The sequence below is a fragment of the Ixodes scapularis genome, unplaced genomic scaffold (genome assembly GCF_016920785.2).
Source record: "Ixodes scapularis isolate PalLabHiFi unplaced genomic scaffold, ASM1692078v2 PGA_scaffold9__187_contigs__length_104089568, whole genome shotgun sequence".
NCBI lineage: Eukaryota > Metazoa > Arthropoda > Arachnida > Ixodida > Ixodidae > Ixodes > Ixodes scapularis.
The window spans coordinates 4186663-4207095 of NW_024609884.1; the positions used below are offsets into that span (position 1 = coordinate 4186663).

Here is a 20433-nt window from a genome sequence, read left to right on the forward strand (position 1 = left end):
CTTTGCTGTGCTATTACGCAACGGAATCGCAATATTCCAAAATAATGAGGCAGTTTCTCCACCCCTTTTGGTAAGATAAACAATGCAAAAATTTAAAACTGCAAATTCTTTCAATGTTAAAACCGTTAAATACAGAATTGCTCGAGGGATTTTAGAGGCACGTGAAATTGGAAGATTAGGGCCAGTGTGTTAGCGAACCCCGACTGTCGTCGGATGTGGAACTGGGTTTTCTCAGACGAGCGACAATGCTGTAGATGGCATGTAACCTGTACCCGAGTTTCAGTTGTTTTTTTCCTGGCTTGTTTTGCTGGTAGTATTTATGCCAGATGCCAACACGAATAAAGCTTCAGCTAAGTAGCACCATGTTTGTGTCCCCTTGTCCTCGTCATTTGCCTTGAATTTGCTGTCATGGATTACCTACAAGCTAAATTATTAACCCAATCCAATCCCCTTGAAAACGTCAATTTTGTCATTTTCAACTATTTCTAGGTCTAGTTCAATTTTACAGTTGAACAACCATGAACGTGCATCAAAGTGCAGTTTTATTGTTTTCACTCGCGTCGCAAAAAAGGAGTATATCACTTGCGCTGCATCTTTTCAGTGGATGCTCTTGAGTCAATCTTGAGTACATAGATATCACTGCATCTTCTCTGCTTGAAACTTGTAGTGCAGATCCATGCTGTCTTCTTCAGAGATACACTTGGTAAACTGGAAAGGATCGTGTCAATGAAATTGGTTAGTGTTCGTGCAATTCAATCTCGACTAGCCACTGGTACTACGAGGTAGGATCCAAAAGTTCCACAACTGGGTCTGTATGGCAATATATGAGTATAAGAGACCCATGACAATTCTTAGAATATTAATAAGACTAGGGTTCTGCGTTTTCGGATAAATCCAATAAAATTAGAAAAGCACTCATCGGTAAAAATACTGCAAACTCCAATTTATACTTTAAAAAATGTTAGAATTTGGGCACTGCCAGTTGTAAAAACCCAACCAGACTAACTTCTGAAACCCTAAAACCACTTTTCCACACCTTTTTTTTTTTTTTGTTTCACTTGTTGGCAAGGGTAACAAAGAATGTCTTTTGGACTTCTTATTGGAAAAAAGGAGATAACCCTTCTATAATACTAGTTAGACATGTGTCACCTTCCCTTCTAAGAGCCTTCCTCCTGGACACATCTCTTTCCTAGACGTTGATTCGTCTTTCTCTGGCGTCTTTTTGTTGGAGATGAACTCATCAGTCATGTTGATAACGGGTTTGAGAGATGCAGTCAGACTTTTTAGCACCTCTACCCTACGTGAGAGGCAAAAAGCAAAAGCGCCCCGATAATTAAGCCAGATAATACACATTTTTATACAACTGGCTGTGTGATTTTACTTTTTTTTATTCATACATACTGCTGGCTCACATTTGAGAGCTGTAGCAGGTGTGGGTGTTGCATAAACAGGTGAAAACATAAACACCTTTCAAGTCGATTGTACAGAATGCAAATAAAACAGCAATGTACAGTTTGGGAAAAAAAATAGAGAGATAACATTCCAAGACAAAGCACACATAGTTGGGTAAATACTGCGATAAATGAAATCAGTGGCGGTTATAACAAGACCAAAGTATAGTACGTAAAAGTTCTCAATAGTGTTCCGTAAAGCATTTAAAAACAGATCTACGCTATCACATTTCGGGACCTCTAGCAGAAGCTTGTCCTAATTCTCAACTGAAATCGAAAAAAAGGATTGTTTGAATCATTTTGTACGACAGAAGGGCATCAACGACCTACTGTGGACACCTCTAACTGCGCGGGTTAATTTTGGTTTTAAGTATTTAACTATATCAATATTAAAAACATTGTTTAATAGCAAAAACAGATAAACCATCCGAGTGTGGAACTAGTGCTGTTCCTTAAGTGCGACTGACTTGGCTTGCATGTAGAGGGGGTCAGAGAATCTAGGGCGCTGTATTTATTATATGAAACAAAGGGCTTTCTGTTGAACCATTTCCAGTATGTTTACATTTGCTTGTGTAGGAGGGTCCCAAACAGCTGATGCATACTCAAGCACTGGGTGAATCAATGGCTTGTATACAATCAGTTTAGTTAAGCTGGTACAATGCTTTAGGTTTTGTTTTAGGAACCAGAGCTTGCCTTGGGCTTTGCATACAACTGTATCTACATGAATATTCCATCATAGATCTGTGGAAATAGTTACAGAAAGGTATTTAAAGTTGGACATGCTTGGGAGAGGATGGTTGTTTACAGTGCAGAAAAAAGTAAACGGACGCTTTTTTCGAATAAAAGTCATACTAACACATATGCTCAGGTTAAAGGGGGGGGTGCAACGATTTTAAGATGAAAAGAATTTGCATCGTCATTTTTATGTTGTTTATCGTGTCCCGGAGGATAGAGAAAACATCTCCTTCATTCAAAAATGTTGCGATTCCGCTGCATAACCTCAAAGCAAAAGTCGAGCTATTTCCCCCACCTGCAGCCACAAGTGGCAGCCGAAGGAACTACGGCGAAAAGATTACGTGACCTGTCTCAGCTCTAAGCTGCAGCATAACGCCCGCTAATGTCAGCAGAGAGAGGGAGAGGAAGCGTCCTCCGAGACAGCACACGGGAAGCTACATAGCACCCCGAATTACGTCACTAGGAGTGCGACCAGGTGTGGCCCCGAAGACTGGGAGTGAGTTGAGGGGTGCCCGAAATGGCAATATTTATCTCTTTTTTACACAACCAGGACACACAGGCGAAATCTGTTTTCTGACCTTTACTTCGGAAGGGTCAGAAGGCAACTCCCACAAATGTTTGACCGAAGTCCGGAAATCATTGCACCCCCCCTTTAAGGGGGGACACTACCCAGAGAAGTCAACTTCTCTACAGCTTGCTTGATTTCATCAAATTTGCAGTGGAAGTTTATATGAGTGGCAAGACCATCCCTGCCAAATTTCATTCTCCTATGTCAATTCTGAAACTTGTTATGAATGTTACAATATGGAAGTCAGTGTGTTTGCTTAGGAAAACTATTGTTTTAAAATAAAATAAAAACTTGTGATTTTTATGTGTAATAGTCATAGGAATATCCATAGTACATACACAGCTAGTTATTTTGCTATAATGTATTGTTTTTCATAAGTATAACTCCATAAGATTTTTTTTAAAAATTTGATGTCCGTGCCTTTTTACAAATGTAGTTGTTCGAGTTTTTTTTAGCATAAAAGAATGTTAAAGCACAAAAACCAACCAGCCAGGCATGTTCCTCACAAAATTCTATCCCAGAAAACCACCTAAGAATAATTCTCGACTGTGTAATAGGAAAACAATAGTTTTCCTAAAGTGAAATTTATGCCAAAAAGTGGAACGTAGAGAAATGTGTCCAAAATGCTTCAACCTCTACCTTTTCTTTAGCATTCGTGGGTCGAAAATAATTTATGAATAATTAATTATACAGTGTGAACTAATGAAACTTTTTGGGAATGCTCTCTAGATGTTGGTGAATGTAAATATGGCATTTTTGAAAATCAACTTTTGTTTGCAGAAATTTTTTTTTTTTTTTTGGGGGGGGGGGGGGGGGGGGGGGAGTGGCATTTGATAGGCAGAGTACCAGTTCGAAAAATCCAGCAGGGATTTACTGAGATAAAGCTGGTCCTCTAGTCTTTTTATTTCGTGGTACAAAATACAGTCATCCGCGAACATTCTTATCAACGTTTTTACATGACTGCTCAAATCGTTTATAAAAATAAGAAATAAGAGGGGCCCCAGGACAGACCCCTGAGGGACACCCAAGACAATGGGTACGTTATCAGAGTAAACACCTCTTACGAATACACTTTGGCTGCAGTTTACAAGATATGATTCAATCCATTTGGTTATGTTGCTATTATGTAGAATTATCCCAATCTTTTGCAGAAGTCTGGGATGCGCCACACAGTTAAAGGCTTTAGAAAAATCCATAAATACTACATCGACTTGCCCCTGCCTGTCTAGAGATTCCGCGATGTCATGTACTGTTTCTGTCGGTTGCATCATGGTGGAAAGTCTACGTAGGAAACCATGTTAATGAGCGTCAAAGAAATTTAATTGTTCAAGGATGACACTAGTCTGAACGTTTTGCTGCGTACAAGTTAGCACGGCTAATGGAAAGGATGCGCTTCACATTGCTGAGTATCGGAATTTCATTCGGCACATCCATCTGAAGAGGGCTCTTCTCAAGACAAACGAGTTATTTAACTGTACGCTAATTTAAACAGGTCATTTTATATTGTGAAAGGCTCACCTCTCATTCCATTGTCTATGAAAAGACTCCTTTACTAAACTTGCAGAGTGCTATATTTTTTACTTAGGCCAATGCCGCTAAACACGAAAAGAAAAAACAGAATTTTGTGTACGATGAAGGAACGCTTCAAATTTTCAGTAAAAATTAAACTCCCCGAAACCCCCTCAGATATTGGTCAGAGAAGAACAAAAAACAAACCTCTAGAACCGTAATATAATCTCCCTGTACGGAAAAGGAGCTTCGTCTAAGTAGACATCTAGCTGCTGTGAGCAAGCAATGTAGTGCTGAGTGACTTGTCAAAAATACCCTTTATTGAACAGCACATAATATTAGCAGCCCACAGGCTGAAGCAGGTTTATGGTGAAAGCATGGTCAAAAGCCTTTAAACGGCACAAGAGAATTGGGGAAGACGACGAACATAGAGCTCCCGTCCACCGGTTACTATGTGCTGTTGCAAGAAGGACTCAATTCAAAGGATCTATATCGGCAGCCACGATGTAGCCAAAATAAATCTATAGTCTCGAGTGATTGGTAATCGGCGTCCTAATTACCTTGCACATAAAGTTATGTCCCACCACATGACCGACAAAAAACTGGGTTGAGGGGAGAGTTGGCAGAGGTGATCTTGGCTTTTAAACATCTTTCCTGTTGGTAGAAAATGTGACCTTCGCAGTACCCCAGTTTACCGTAAAAGCTGAGTATAATACCGAAATATTTCCCCCGATTTTAGCTCATAAAATTTGCGCTCACATTACACTCCGATCGATTCAGGCGCATTCACACTTGCAAGTCGCGAGAGTTGCGCGAGCGACATACGACAAGCGACCACCAACGTTCACACTGCAGGCAATTGGCGAGTCTTTTCTCGGAAGCTCTCGGGCGCCGCCGTCGATTCCATACTTTCCGCATTCGCGTTTCGCTGCTTTCGCATTCTCGTTGTTTTCACAAAAAAAAAAAACTCGGGATATTGGCCTGGGACCTTTGGTACTGTATAATAAAAGCAGCCGCTACACTGGTGTGCACTCCCTCGAGCTTTTGCGAAACTGCGAACCTGCGAAGCCAGAAGCCACGAAGTTGCCGCCAGGCAGAGTTTTTTTTTCAGGCGCTTGTTTGAACAGGGGTGCTCCTAGTTATAAGGAAACGGGTGAAACCAGTGAGCCGCTTCTCGGAAGCTCACGGGAGCCGCCGTCCATTCCGTCTTCCCCGCCACAGCTCAAGTTCACGTTTAGCTGCTTTCCCATTTTCGTTGTCTCACAGCTACATTGTCATTTTCATATGAAAAAGGACTTGTTCGGTTGGCCCAGGTCCTTCAGAACCGTACAATGAAGCACAATCGCTACATCAACGTTGCAGTATGCGGTAGCTCGAGCTGTCAAGTCAATAGTGACACGGATTTGCTGATAGGGCTACCGTAAAATACAGTGTGAGTGCCCACCCCACTTTCACTGAAAATTAGGTTAATATGAACATGGGTGCTTATCTGGTCAAATCGAGTGCTTAACGTATTATTTGCGGAATTCCCAAGTTTGGGAAATGTAAATAGTGGGCCCTTGAATTAAGTGAGTGCTTTCGCGGTACCTATTTTACGGTAGTTCTTTTTCAGGCACTCGTTCAAATCTGGGTGCTGCTTTTATAAAGAAATGGGTATTCTTTAATAGCGCTGACCAGAGCCGCCGCAGAGCCGCCACGCAACTTCTCCCACAGAAGTTGGGCGTGCCGGATGTAAAGTTAACGTGAGGCACACCAAACGTCACATCCAAGCCACTGCTGATAGCCGCCGGGCAAGGATGCCCAGCAACTTGTCGCAAAAATCGGTTCAGAAGCGACTGCTCCAAAACGGTCGCGTTGCGACTTATGACAGAAGTTGTTGCACATGTTTGCGGGGGTACTTGCAAATATGGGTTCTGATAGTTTTGGTTTCAAAGTAAAGTGCAAGGTTCCCCGTTTTTGGATAAATCCAAAAAACTCGGACAAACAGTCACCGGTAAAATTTACGTCAATTCAATTTATCTAATAAACTCCAATTTTAAATGCCCCAATGAAAAAAAAAAGGCGACAGTTTTACAATTAAGTTTGGTCAGAGCCCAGGGTCAATGGTCCTGAGAAAATACCACCCCAGTTTCCTTTAAAATCTTGAATCACTGACAAAAGAAGTCTTATTTTATATGTCATCAGGTTCATTCAGGACAACAGGTCACAGTACTTCACTTCTATTTCATGACAAAAGCCAATGTTCCAGTTTCCACTCTGGACCACACTATTTGTGCTTCTTAGAGGAAGGAGGGGTTGTGTTTCTGTAAGTGAAAGCTATGATCCATAGAGATTTCATGGAAAGGGGCAGTTTTAACTTCCATATTACACCTTTTACCACTCCCCCTCTGCGCAGCAGTGGTGTTAACTTAGCGAGAAAGTCGCTAAATTTAGATTGTTTTCAGTCGTCCTAACGACAATTTTGTGTTTTTGGAGTCTTAGCGACTTTTTTGGGGACTTTTCCTTCCAGTTATGTAAATTATTGTTAATAAAACTACGTGGACGAGGGGGAAAATTTGTCAGTCAGATAGCTCTCCGGTGGTGTGAAGTTGTCGCAATGCGCGGCAGCGGTCGAAAGGGTGCACCATTTGAAGAGCTTTGTGTCCTGAAGCCGCCGCTCGAAGGCGGCTCTCTGTTTGTATACACGGCCGCTTTGGCTCAGAAGGGTGGATGGTGAGAGGTTTTCTTCGGCGGTGTCAGGTCCCGATCATTGCGCGCCCGCGGCAGCGCACCTGGAAAGACCCTGCACGTTTGCCGGACGGACAGCATCTGGGATCGACTCGTCAGGGTCCCTTTTTTCTTTCTCTTACCCGACGATGTTTGCCTTTCCGGTCCTCACCGCACCGCGTCTCTCCATCCTGGCGGCTCTCTTTGCTTCTCAAGGGGAGCCAGGCCGGGGGGAGATACGTGATTCCTGATACTGCTTTCGGCTTCCGACTCGTGTTGGTTTTCGTCATCTTCTCTTCTGAGAACCGCCTTGGCAGGTGGCTACGCCGACGCCGCCACACGTGGAATAGGGTGCCCATTCGGGCCCTTTTCCTGCGACCCTCCCTGTGTTCGGAGACCAGTGATCACCCAAGGGTCTTCGTTCCGTCCCCAGAGGTGGGGGGTGCGTGACCTCTCGTATGTATGTTATGAGGGCGTAGCCAACTGCACCCAATAGGAGGGGTATGGACTGTGATTGGGTGGAACAAGTGGCGGCCATGGGTTTTTAAACCCAAGGAGGACTGGGGAAAGGAGTTTTTGTACGGACTCCAGGGAGTGACCAGATATACGCTCCCGGAGCGGGTCTTGCCGGAAGACTCCTGCTGTGTCCGGCAAGGATGACTGTTCTGTGAAATTCCGCTCTTGTAATTTTTATATCCGCTTTTAATTAGTAAACGTATTTGTTCTTGTTGACGTCAAATCTCTTTGATGCGTTATTCGACATCCTCGACAAGAGGCGAGACTTCAAAATTGACATCAAGCAGCTAGCATCAGCATCAAACATCATCATCAGAGAAGAAAAGAACCTCACTGGTGGCTTCCAGGGGACAGGTCTGGATGTCACTCATTTTTATTCATCCCGTTGTGAGTGAGGTGACGTTCTCCGACCCCGAACCACTTTACCACTTTAGAACCACTCCATTTCTCAGGGAACATCAGGTGTTCAAAAAACATTTTTTGTAACCGTAAAAAAAAAAAAAAAAAAAAAAAAAAAACACCTTTGCGTGTTGAAGCGAGGGTTTTGTTCGATAAGGATGAAGCAGAAAAGCCTTCTGCTGTTTTGTTCATGGACCAGGATCTTCTCGCCAACGCTTTGAGTCACTCAAGGTGTTTGCGAGTCCCTTGGAAATACAACAGCCGACTCCAACTATTCACTTGTCTTGTCGCAAAAAAAAAAAAAAAAAAGTTTAACCCCTTAACCGTTTTGGACGAGCCTAGCTCGTTCACCTCGAGCCGTCCCCAAACCGTTTAGGACGACTGTAGCTCGTCTGTCCTCCATCATTCGCCCCTTCGCCGTTTTAGACGACCCAGGCTCGTTCATAACGCAGTTTGAGATGCTGCCGACAGATGGCAGCACAGGAACGGCAATTTTGCATCTGTTTGGTTTGTGTTTTGTCTTTTTCTTCGTTTGAAGACGAGATTGAAAAATGGCGTCCGGTGGTGGTGACACGTGTGGCCCGGGCCCATCCAAAGGGAAAAGAAATGCTTCTTTTACAGAAGACTTTGATAGCGACATGGATACTGATGTCTACTTCTGCTCTTCAAGTGAAGAAGACAGTGATTACGACGTCAAACTCAGCAGCTCCTCGGACGAAGCGGAGGACGACGACGATCCAGATCGCGCTATTGCCGATGCTCGGCAGTGGTCGAAAATTGACATGAACAGTGTTCCGCCAGCCCCTCCTCGGTTCCCTTTTCTCGGCAGCCCGGGTAAGACATTTTCAGTCCAATCAACCACTGACGTGCTTGAGTACTTTGAAGCTTTTCTGGACAACGGCTTGATCTCGTTGATAGTTAGGGAAGCCAACCGCTATGCTGAGCAAAAACTCAACGCCAGCCAACTTAGCGAGCATTCTCACCTCAAGAAATGGGTACCAACAACAACGGAAGAGATGCGGGTTTTTTTGTCGCTCCTGCTGTTGCAAGGGATTGTGCAAAAACCGGAGCAAGAGTGGTACTGGTCGAAGAACAAGCTTCTGCACACGCCCATCTTTGGAGAAGTGATGAGCGGTAACCGGTTCCAACTCATCATGAGGATGCTTCACTTCGTGGACAACGAGAGTTCAACCGATCTCGGCACTCATCCACAGCCCAAGCTCTACAAGATATGGCCATTTCTGTCGCGTTTGGTTGAGAGGTACCGGACGGCCTACATACCAAAGAAAGACGTCTCTATCGACGAAAGCCTCATGCTGTTCAAAGGGAGGTTGGGTTGGGTGCAGTACCTCCCATTGAAGAGGGCCCGTTTTGGGATAAAATTCTTCATGTTGTACGAGGCAGCATCAGGCTATGTATGGAACAGTTTGATCTACACTGGAAAAGGTACAGATCTCAGCACTCTTATTCCGGTTCCTCTAGAATCTGCAATGGGGACAAGGGTGGTGCTGAAGTTGCTGGAGCCACTCCTTGGCAAGGGGTACTGCGTGACCATCGACAATTTCTACACATCGCCGAAGCTTGTTGATGCCCTCATCAAGAACTGCACAGATGTCTATGGAACTGTGCGAGCCAACAGGAAGGAGATGCCACCAGAGTTTCGCGCACCTAAGCTGAAGAAGGGTGACGCGCACGCCTACCAGCGGGGGAAGTGTGTTGCTCTCCAGTGGCGAGACAAGAAAGTTGTCACCGTAATGAGCACAGTGCATAGTGCAGAAATTGAAAAGTTCTCAGACACAAGAGGACGAGCCGTAGCCAAGTCTAGCATCGTTCGGGACTACAACCACACCATGGGGGGAGTTGATAAGTGCGACCAAATGCTGGCAAACTACCCGGTGTCGAGGAAACGACAAAAGATATATTACAAAAAGATATTTCGTCAGCTTGTAGATGAAGCCACATACAACTCCTTCATTGTGTACAAAAAAGACGGAGGTAAGATGCTCCACATTGAGTACCGTCTTGCTCTTATTGAGAGCATCCTGAACAAGTACCACGAACCCTCACAGAAGCCAAAGCGCGGTCGTCCCTCCAGCCTGCTTGATGTTGACCGGCTCACTGGCCGCCACTTCCCCGCCTACATCCCACCGACCGAAAAGAAAATCGAGCCAACCCGAAAGTGCACCCTCTGTTGCAAGAAGAAGGACCAAAATGGAAAGAGGCTGAGGAAGGAGACAAGGTTTTGGTGCAGCAAGTGCGAGAAGGCTCGTGTAATTCCGTGTTTCGAGCTGTATCACACGGTCGCGAAATTGCCTTAGGGGCCCAGAAAACTTTCCTTTCCATTCCGGGCTTTTTTCTCCTGTTTTTTTTTTTTCTTTTTTTTTTTTTTTTTAAATACAAGTTAGTTGAACTTGTCCCCAAAACAAATCAATTACAATCGACATCAATAAAATGTTTGTTTGCTCCGTCGTTCAATCATAATAGGGCTTTATACGTGAAGTAACTGAGATCATAAGATAAGAAGATAAAAAAAAGAAGCGGTTTAGGGTTAAAAATTGCCAAAAATGAAAAACGGTTAAGGGGTTAAAAAAAGTCTTTACGTCATATACAATAAAAAAAAAATATCCGAAAAAGGTCATCATCATTATCACCACTCAGCGATTTTTTGCTAAAACTGGCGACTTCGCCCCAAAAAGCTTCACAGCACTGCTGCGCAGCCACGGACTAGGGTGATCGAATAGGATGGGATCAAAACGAGCTTCCCAGCAACTACCTTCAGGAGTTTCGTGATTTTAAGCTATCAACGTTGATCGAAGCAACACCAGTTTGCAAGTTCTGTTGTGGGACAGATTACTTTTGCCAAAGGCAAGAGTGCCAATGCCGAATTCAACTTCAGATATTATATTTGATACAAGCGCATTCATTTTAATCGAGCACAGATTTACACCCGGATATTATTTCTTTTTATTTCAGAAAAATAGGAAACGCTGCATAATTAAACTCCGAATTTCAGAGAATTCGGAGTCCGGCAAAAATAAACTCGGAAAACAGAACTCTAGTAATGAGCATCAAATTAGCCATCATCATCATCATCATCATCTGAGCCTGTTTGCTCGAAGCGCTAACCGCGGCTAAAGTTAGCCGCAGTACCTAGGAAAGGGATTTTGAAATCATGTGACTGGCTCGGCAGGGATGCGGGGAAACATGGCGGTGCCCCAGTGAGTGAGCGCAGCTTCGCTTTAAAACTAATATGTCATTGTAGCTGCAATATCGGGCGTGTTAGTCAGCAACGAATGGTGCAGGAGGCTTTCGCTTTGCCTTACCTCACTTAAATCGCAAAGCATGAGCAATGACCTCGCCACATTTTTTTAGATAGTCTTTCGATTCTGGCCATTCCTAAGCCTATATGAACGCGATAATTGTCGGCATGGCAACGTCATTGGAAAGTGGATTGCCTTGACTCAATTGGCCTGATATTGATAGCACACAAAAGCAGACAGCATCCCAATAGACCTTTTTCTAATTTCCCAAGCACTGAGGTGCATGCTACGAGTGTAGTTACACGCGTTGCACGTGCTGGCGTCTGCAGTAGTAATTGTTCTAAAGCAAAAAGTCTAAAATGAATTTTGCCTTGCACGCGCGTTCGTCAAAGCCTTATTATGATTATTTACTTTGAATCTTTTATAAGGGGGAGGCCAGCGCATGCAGACCGTAGAATTACATTTCCAGCGTTCTCCTCAATGCTTGAGTAATTTAAAAAAAGGTATATTGGGACGCTGTCTGCTTTTGTGTGCTATCAATATCCGGCCGATTGAGTCAAGGCAATCCGCTTTCCAAAAACGTTGCCATGCCAACAATTATTGCGTTCATTTAGTCTTAGGAATGGCCAGAATTGAAAGACTATCTAAAAAATGTGGCGAGGTCATTGCTCATGCTTTGCGATTTAAGTGAGGTACGGCAAAGCGAAAGCCTCCGGCAACATTCATTGCTGACTAACGCGCCCGATATTGCAGCTACAATGACATATTAGTTCCAAAGCGAGCGGCGCTCACTCACCGGGGCACTGCCATGTTTCCCCCCGCATCCCTACCGAGCCCCCCCCCAGTCCTGTGATTTCAAAATCCCTCTCCTAGGTACTGCGGCTAACTTTAGCCGCGGTAAGCGCTTCGAGCAAATGGGCCCTGGTGGTAGCGAGTTGCGCAGTCGAGCCACTACCCTATCCCTAGCGCAAGCAGTCGCCAAAATGTATACCTTTTTGTGTAACATTGTCCCTAGATCTTCCTACGTATCCAGCCGAGCTGCGCAATGGAATCACTGCGGAAGGAGTGCTCGGCTGCATTGAAGAGAAAGGTTATCTTAGTGGCCGAGAGCTTCGGTAACGGTGCAGCGGGACGAAGGTTTATGGTGAAGGAAGGCTGCATTTGTGAATGGAGGAAGCGGAAACAAGCCCTTTTCGCGTGAAACGGTACATAAAGAAGTTTCCTGGAGCCGCAGGAAAGTTTACCGAGATCGAAGTGGACCCAACTCCATTTGTGAAGGGACAATGCACTCTAGACCTCGCCTTTTGTTTGTTCAAATAAAGAATTACGGTGGTTTGTCAGAACAGCAAGTGTTCTAAGAAACTAAAAGCAGTGCGAAGATGGACAAAGGATGAGCAGAAGTATACAAACAGAACGCAGATCGTCCTGCGACCATCTTTGCACTGTTTTTAGTTTCTTAAACTAGGGTTCTGTGTTGTTTTTCTTGCTTCAAATTTGGCAATTGGATTTTTTTTTTTTTTCGGGGGGGGGGGGGGTTTTGCAGAGATTGTTTTTTGTGTAAATTGGTTATAACTTAACCAATCTACATAAAAATAACACCAAATCTGTAAGAAAAAATTAACTGCCCTAAATTAAAGAAAAAAGAAAACGCAAACTTTATGCATAACCAACTCACACAAAATTTCAACAGTACTTCAGCAAGTGTTCTTAAATCGCACTATACCTGGATCAAACTTTTTTTTTTTTTCCCTTTGCAGGTTTTGGATTGCTTCCCGTATTATATGCATGTTTTTATGCTACTTTCACAAAGCCAAAACATGCAAACACATGACAGACGTCCCTTTCAGACACTCGCAATAGACATGTCTGGAAAGTACCACGAGACCTCTCGGTGCACTACACTGCGCAGCAGGTGGAATTGTGGGTCCGTGCCCAGGTATGCTTGAGCGACTTGTGTACGTCCGGGAAGCAGCCCTTCTCTCTTGCATAGTCAAAACTCAAAGAAAACAGAACGAATACCTCGTTTGTATTCTCAGAGCTCCAAAGCAACATGAACCGCTTTGTGGGACCTCCCTCACGCTGCAAAGATCGGACTGCCATAATGCATAGAAAAGAAGGTGCTGCTCATTTCCGGAATGGCCCATCGATGTCAAAACCTTGTTGGCATTTAAGAGAAGACTCCCATTCTCCCACGGAGTTCCCACCTCTCACAATGCCACCGCTCGCAAGGTCCCTGAAGATGGCGTGGTGGATAGCCTTGTGGGCAAGCTCCAAGGCCTCTTGGTCGTCCATGTCAAACTTGTAGCCATTGTCCAGGACACCGAATTGAGTATGTCGGCCCAAAGCCAGAGGAGAACATGCTGCATGAGAGGTGGTTGCCCTCATTGTCCACACAGTACAAGTCGGGTCCCTGAGGTCACCAGAGGTTTTCACAGTCAGAAACAAAATCTGCTACCTTCGGATGAATCAGTATGCTTGGATGCCACTAACTAAGCTACGCTTCAGAGTGGCACTTGAGCCATCCGAAGGATGGATGCATCAACTGATATTAACCACTTTTATAACGGCCGGTACCTTGCACAGCCTAAAAGCTTCCTTGTTGCCAGCTGTCCTAAGCTTCCTCTAGAAATAAGGTCCACGACAGAGCAAAACAATCCCACCCTAGGGCTCAGGTGGTCGCATTTTCCACTCGTCACTGAGCACCAAAATAGCCGCACCCACAAAAAAATCGGGGAATTGAGTGCCACAGTATTTACTTTCGTCGGATGCTTTGGGGCAAAACCAGTACCTCCACAAACTTGAGAATTATTTGGCCCAAAGAAGGCCATAATCACGGCCAAAGTGCTCATAAGCAAGGACCAGTACCAACTATCGCCCTTGCAACAAGTGCTCCGCAACATTTTTTTTAAAAACTCCCTAGGGCTAATAAGCTTTCACAGGCAAGCAACTTTGGAAGGGGCCACGACTGCTCAAGCACTTAGAACAGGTGCGACTGTACCTCTGACAAAGCACAACCCCCCCCCCCCCCCCTCCATCTTTGATAGACACACCAAGTGCTCATCAGCTGCAGGCAAAAAGGGTACTCAGCTCGAAGGAGGGAAGCCGAAAGGCACGAGTAGTTAAAGTTGCCACCTTTCTCCAGAAAAAAAAAACAAAAAAAAAACGGCAGTGCTCGTGGAGAGGGTGGAGTATGGTTTTGGGTTAAGGGATTCTGCGAGCTAACGTAACATAACACCATGAATTAAGCAATTTTTAAAACCTTGCTAATTTCCCGTTGGTTGGCGTTTTTCATATACCGTAGGTATATTGGTGCAGACAAAGCAAACTATAATACAACATTTAACAATGCAAAGGACCAATTCAGGGGGGCATAAGAAAGGAGGTCATGGATATAACGAGAGGGCATTGTTACACTGTTACAATAACCTACTTGCGAAGACAGGTTTAAAGGGAAGCTAAAGAGGTTCTTGAAAAAAAAAAAAGAGTAGGATGTGAATTTTAGCCTATGTTTGTCCGGTGAACTTGAATGTCACAAGCACAACACGTACATCATTTTTTTACTGCTTGGGTAGGGGTTGTGGAAGGCGCAGAAATGTTGACATACTTGAATAATCCCGTCACGATTCCCTCCTCCCACCAAAAGGGCCGGGAAAGAGGGGCTTCAGCGGTATAGAGAAAATCTTGTTGTGGCTACCTGAAGCATCAATCTGAAATATAATTTTTTGTATTTGTGATCCTGAAGGCCGAATGAAGACTATTTATGTGTTTTTTTTTTTCTCAAACCCAGAACCGCTTCAGTTTCCCTTTAAAGTTAAACCACTGATAAAAACAAAAAGTGTTACAAGAAAGACTAACTTAAATTAAAATAGAAGTAAGGTTCAAGGAGCCCAGACGTGATGCTTTAGTTACTCAACTTCTTGCATGTGTTGCGATTAGAATGAAAGGAAGTGCTTGAAATATAGCATGGCTCACGCTGGCAGGGAGTGCGACCTCTCCACTACACCAATGACTTGGAGATCTTAAGTCGAATGAGTTACTGCACAACAACCCCGGCTGCGTCCCTCCCGAAGCCAGCTTTGTAGTTGTCTGGGGAGAGGGAAGGTAACAGTAGGGAGGAAGCGAGATTTCGTTAGGATAAAGCACATATCAGGAAAGTAGCTGACCAATATTCTTTGCACTGCTACGAGTGAGAGAATCAAAGCCAGCATTCCACCGGCTCTGGAGACGTGTCGTTGCGTGCCTCGGGCGCCGGCACTAAGGCAAAAGCTAGAATTACCCCCCCCCCCCCCCCCCCTCTTTTTTTAAAACCATGACCCGAATGATACCTGCTGCTTCGTGATGACGTAAACAGATGTAGACCCCGTACACCTCTAAGCTGGCAGAGTGATAGAAGCTATGTGCATGTTTGATCAGTCGCACATTTATTTTTCGTCACGTGGTCACGCTCCTGCTCATACCTACGCGCAGAGAGCTAGGTTAGACGACGAAAGAGAGGCGGCTGATTGGTCTGGCAAGTGCGCAGCTCCCACTGCATTGCCAGCTTAGGAGTGGACGTACGTCCTGCCGTCTAAGCCCTCTGTCGGACGTTAAACCGCAATAGAGGAAGAGAGTGTAAACAAGCTGCAAAAAGACTGCGGGCTGCCCTCCACGCTATTACCAGGGCTGCAGCGCTTACGAGAGTGCAGGACGCATTAATTTTCCGCCAATCATTCATGTGTGGATGAGTGGTAGCACCATGCATGTCTTTGCCAAGATGTGAACAACTGTTAAAAGTCGAAAAACCAACACATTCCAGGAGGCACAACTAGAGGGAGGGCAGGACAGTCCTGTATTCCCCGTGCCCCCACAGGTGCCGGCTTCCTGCTTTTTACCGTTTCCCTGATCATCTCAGGGCTAGGCCTCTTGCTACCACAGCCGCTCGGTGGTCTTTGCGACTTTTGAGTTGCATTATCTGTTTCTTTTACTTTGTTTTTTTTTCTACCCGCAAATTTTAAACGACGTCGTCGTTTCGCAAGCTTGCGCGCTCACTCGCTGAGTTTTTCTACTGGGGAGTCCTCAGCGGATTTTTCTCGTACATTGTGACATTTTGTTTTTCTTTTTTCTTGCCATCGACAAACATATTTTGTGGTAGATGGTGGTTTAATGTGTATAAATGTTTAAAAAACGAAACAAAAAAAAAACTGCACTTGAATACTAAAAAGAAAAAACGCTTGTTGAAAACACGGAAACCGGCCTTGCCAGCTGAAAACCGGGTAGGTGGCAACCCTCAACACACTTGCATCACAAACATTATAGTTGCTTATAATTTAATGGCTAAATTATTTTTCAAATGTTGGTAAATTGACCCAGTTTCCCAAACAGGTAATAAATGACACTGAATCCTTCTAAAATCTGGCAATGCAGTATAACCTATATGTGAGAGATCTTACCCGCTTGTCCCAGCCAAAGATCATGGCATCCTGTAACAAAGAAAACACAACTCAATCTCTCGTGAAACACCTTGCACTACAACAAACCCGTATAATCCAAGCAAAGTAGCCTCACTTCGAGGTTTAAACAAACACTTCTAGAAACAGTCCAGCAACACTTGTAGCTAACAAACACTATCTCTATCCATTTTCTTAGGTGCCTCGGGTAGGGCTCAGCGAAACGACTAGAATAAAGTAATAAGCTGGGCGAGTTGGTAAATGTTGAACATGATGAAAAATCACGCACAAACTGGCAAGGACAAAAGAGGAAGGAACACAGAACATGCCTGCCTATGTTCCTTTCTCTTTTGTCCTCGTCTCTTTGTGCTCGATTTTTCATCACAAAACGACTAGAATCATTTTAGCTCAGGGATCCCTGCCACAAACTCCGATTTGAGTCCTGTGGTATCAAAGATGCTCAGCTACCGAGTTAGCACAAAGCCATTTATGCAGTAAGCAGCAGGTCATCTACGCTCTACAAAAATAGAATGATGCGTATGTAGAGACTATCCAGCGCAGCACTTTATCCACAAAAGTGCAATCAGCACGCACCTTTGTAGTTTTACAAGATATTGGCGAGCAATTTTGAAGCAGCAGCAATAGCGATCCCCTCTTGGTTTCTCAGCTCGTAAATCCTGCAAGAAAACAGAGAAACTCTGTCCACACCCCGCCTCTTGCAAGTCATCAATGGACTGCATGCAACCATAACAGCCGTTGGCTCAAAATTCACTTTCCGAGCACAGCTCGGAAAGTGGATTTGGAAGTGGATTGGGACGCTCAAGCTCGTGCTCGGCAACACTCGTTTGATCGTCGGGCAAGTCCCGGTGAAAATAAGGCCGATGGAAAATCCCCTGCAGCATTCGCTGCCAGTACACGCAGTCCGCAGCTCCTCCAGCCATCGTCCCCATGAGATACAGTCGGCAGCAAATGTTTGCGGGGCACGGGAGCGCCAGCTGAAATGACTGGCTGCGCCTTCTGGAAGCGCGCGGCCACTCTCAAGACTTGCACTTCGAGAATGCGCTTCCTTTTGTGTTCACAGTCATGTCTTTTTCACTCGCTTCCATCCGACGTGCACGAGATAACTGGGTCCGGCGCAAGGTGCCGCTTTGCAAGTCGTCATGCTGCGCGTCTGCCAAACCCATCGTGATGGGCGACGGAGCTGCCATGCTCAGATAACATTTCGCGGCACCTTGGGCCAGTCTCTGTTAGCTTGTGCGTGTCTGATGGAAGCGAGCAAAAAAAAAAAAAATATGTCTGCGAACATGAAAGGAAGCCCATGCACAAAGTACGAGTCTTGAGATTGGCGATGCGCCATCAGAGGGTCAGTCATTTCGACCGGTGCTCCCGTGCCACGTAAACTTTAGCCACTTTAGCTATGATGCCTGGAACGCGTCTCTGACTGGTGTGTTTACCACGTCCAAAAAAAGTGGTCCCTCGATTTCCTCCCGGTGACGTCATAGAAGTGTCATACTGTCGCCGGTCGCGATCCTGGCGGCATCCCAACAGCGAAGTGTATGTGGCAGACGCCTGTTATGTTGCAGGTCGCTCTCCAATGTGGCGGTCCACGGAAGCTTTAGCAGCCAGAAGGTGGGACGCCGTGACGACAGCGACATTGGCGTTCGCTTGTGCTTTTCGCCAGCATTTCTACGACCAACCGCAAGGATCGCGACATGCAACAGCATGACACTCCGGCTTTTGTGACGTCACTTGTTGACACTTCGAGACCACTTTTGATGTATGGGCGAGATAGGACTCTAAACATACCAGTCGGAGACGCGATCCAGGCACATACTTTTGCTGCCGACTGTACTTGCTAATCACGATTATCTTCTTGACTCTGGGAGCCTGGGCACGATTTAGAAGCAAGCAAAAGGCACAAGGATACGACGAGCAGTTTACTTCGCTTGCTTTTTTCTGCTGCACTGCACGGGTTCGCTTATTTCCATCTTTAATTATCAGAGCAAACATCGCCTCCTAATAGCATCTATAAAAGGATTAAGATGTCATACCGATGTATTCGCCCCCCGTAGCTCGTAATTCGGCAGCAACGGCGACTCCTCCTTTGTACTTGAAGGTACTTGTGCCCTTGTCATAACGAACCTTCGTCTGCTTCCAACGGCTGAAAAAGCGAAGAAAAGAAAAAAAAATGTTGCGGCAGTGAAACAACCGAGTAGCACTAGCGAGCATCGCGTCAGTACCGCCAAGACACCCACGTCGTCGAACAGCGGTTGAGCAAGCTGCGTGTGACAGCGAAAGTTCGAACCAAAAGCATCGTCAAAGCGTTGCAAATCCTCTTGATCTAGGGACGCTTCGCCGAAACCTGCGCGAAAACCCAACCGCAAGATACTTTCGTGGGCCATCACACAAAAAGAAATCAACACTTGCATAGCCGCTCTCAGAATCAGGCCTAGAAGGCTCATTAATTATGTTGCAAAGTGACACTATCAAGCTTGTCAGCGCTAGTAGTCATTCAGTCAAATGCGACGTTTTGCGGAAATTAGGTCTTGTTTAAAGTAGCCTTTTTAAGTAAAAATAATATTTTTATATGTTTTAGCTTATGCGTTAAACTATAAAAAATATGCGAAGGTAGAATTTAACAAACACCATGAAAAGTGTCATATGGATTATATGAGAACAAAATGTTTGCCCTACTACAAAATGAAGGACAACAAACAAATCTCTCCGGGAAACTACTGTGCATGCTGTGCATACTGCGCTTCCTAACCGCACATGAAGAATGCTAAACGTTATATTGGGAACTCTATCGATCGGGCTAGCCTTTCTACTAGTCTTTTTGCTGGTGGCTATAGGTAAGATTGGGGAACTCACGGAAATCGTACTGGATGGGATTCGAGCTGGGTGTGAAGCCCTTTTGTTGTGTGATCCCCGTTTCATGTTCCGTGCGTGCAATCACTCGCGCTTTGGATTGGATCTGACTCGAAAGAGCGAAACTGAAACCGTTGTCCTGTGATGACAGCCGCATGAAAATAACGCTCGTTGTGTTTTGTTAAAATAGTCTGTTCCTCCTTGTTTTTGTGTGGCTCCCGAGACAAGATGATGCAACATACTTTTCAGCGATTTTATGAATAACGCGGGGCTTAAAATGGTCGCTATGATATTCTCCTGCCCCTGAAGTACTCTGGCCTCTAATGGAGGAAGCGGATCCCAGTTCGGCTTGATGGGTTTTCGCCGACCAGTCGCACGTTGCTGGCGATGCGACAGTTCAATCGAGCGCTTGCTGATCGTCATTCCCGAATGAAACCAGCCCCTGAGCTTATGATTTTTGAAGATTTCGACGTGTGCACAAATGACCGCGTTACCAGACCTGTTTTCTATTTGAATGCAAATAATGGTGTGTGCCATTGGGTTGCAAAAGTGTGTGTCAAGAAGCTCCATTTTGATTGCAGGATGGTATGTTGTATGGAAACTCTTCCTTTCAAGATTCAAGTTTGTTCGGGAGCTGTTGGCAGCCAACAACGGTGCTTCAGAAACTCATGGGACACCACGTAGTCGGAGCCGCAAGCCCAGGATCGACTAAGTCTCCTCGAATCGTCTGCATCTTGACAAGATCCAAAAGTCGTCCTCTGTACATAAACAAGGTTCCCCGTGCTCATCCTGGTTGTGTACATAATGAAGAAAAGTGACGCTGTCTCAGCTAGATGGCTGTTTTGTAAAAGTACTCGTTTTTAAGACTGACAAGCATTTTAATGTGGTTTGTACCAAGCTCGCTTTTTTTACCATGCAAAGGTTATCCTTTAATATAAAGTCTAAGGAAAAATAAACTATCTTTTTCTTTTATCTCGAGTTTTGAGAGAGTTGTG

The 20433-nt window shown here is 44.9% G+C and overlaps 1 protein-coding gene across 24 annotated transcripts; it reads right to left on the minus strand.

The window, feature by feature from the left end:
• Window positions 1-519: 519 nt before the first annotated feature.
• LOC115322303 (probable proteasome subunit beta type-5) lies at window positions 520-19538 on the minus strand. 24 transcript variants are annotated; one of them, XR_005717855.3, is made up of 8 exons: window positions 18826-18998; window positions 18622-18731; window positions 17165-17247; window positions 16574-16603; window positions 15117-15230; window positions 14749-14851; window positions 13349-13504; window positions 520-708 (listed from the first exon to the last, which is right to left on the minus strand). XR_005717855.3 is itself a non-coding variant. In XM_040221208.1 (6 exons), the coding sequence occupies exons 1-5, from the start codon at window positions 18970-18972 to the stop codon at window positions 13352-13354; spliced, it is 504 nt and encodes a 167-aa protein (XP_040077142.1). In that variant the 5' UTR covers window positions 18973-18998; the 3' UTR covers window positions 520-708; window positions 13349-13351. The 24 variants fall into 24 exon arrangements, 11 of the variants coding, with proteins under 11 accessions (XP_040077142.1, XP_042143126.1, XP_042143125.1 ...); XR_005717860.1 differs by lacking the exons at window positions 14749-14851; window positions 18826-18998 and adding an exon at window positions 19442-19538; XR_005717858.3 differs by lacking the exon at window positions 15117-15230.
• Between the last annotated feature and the right edge of the window lie 895 nt (window positions 19539-20433).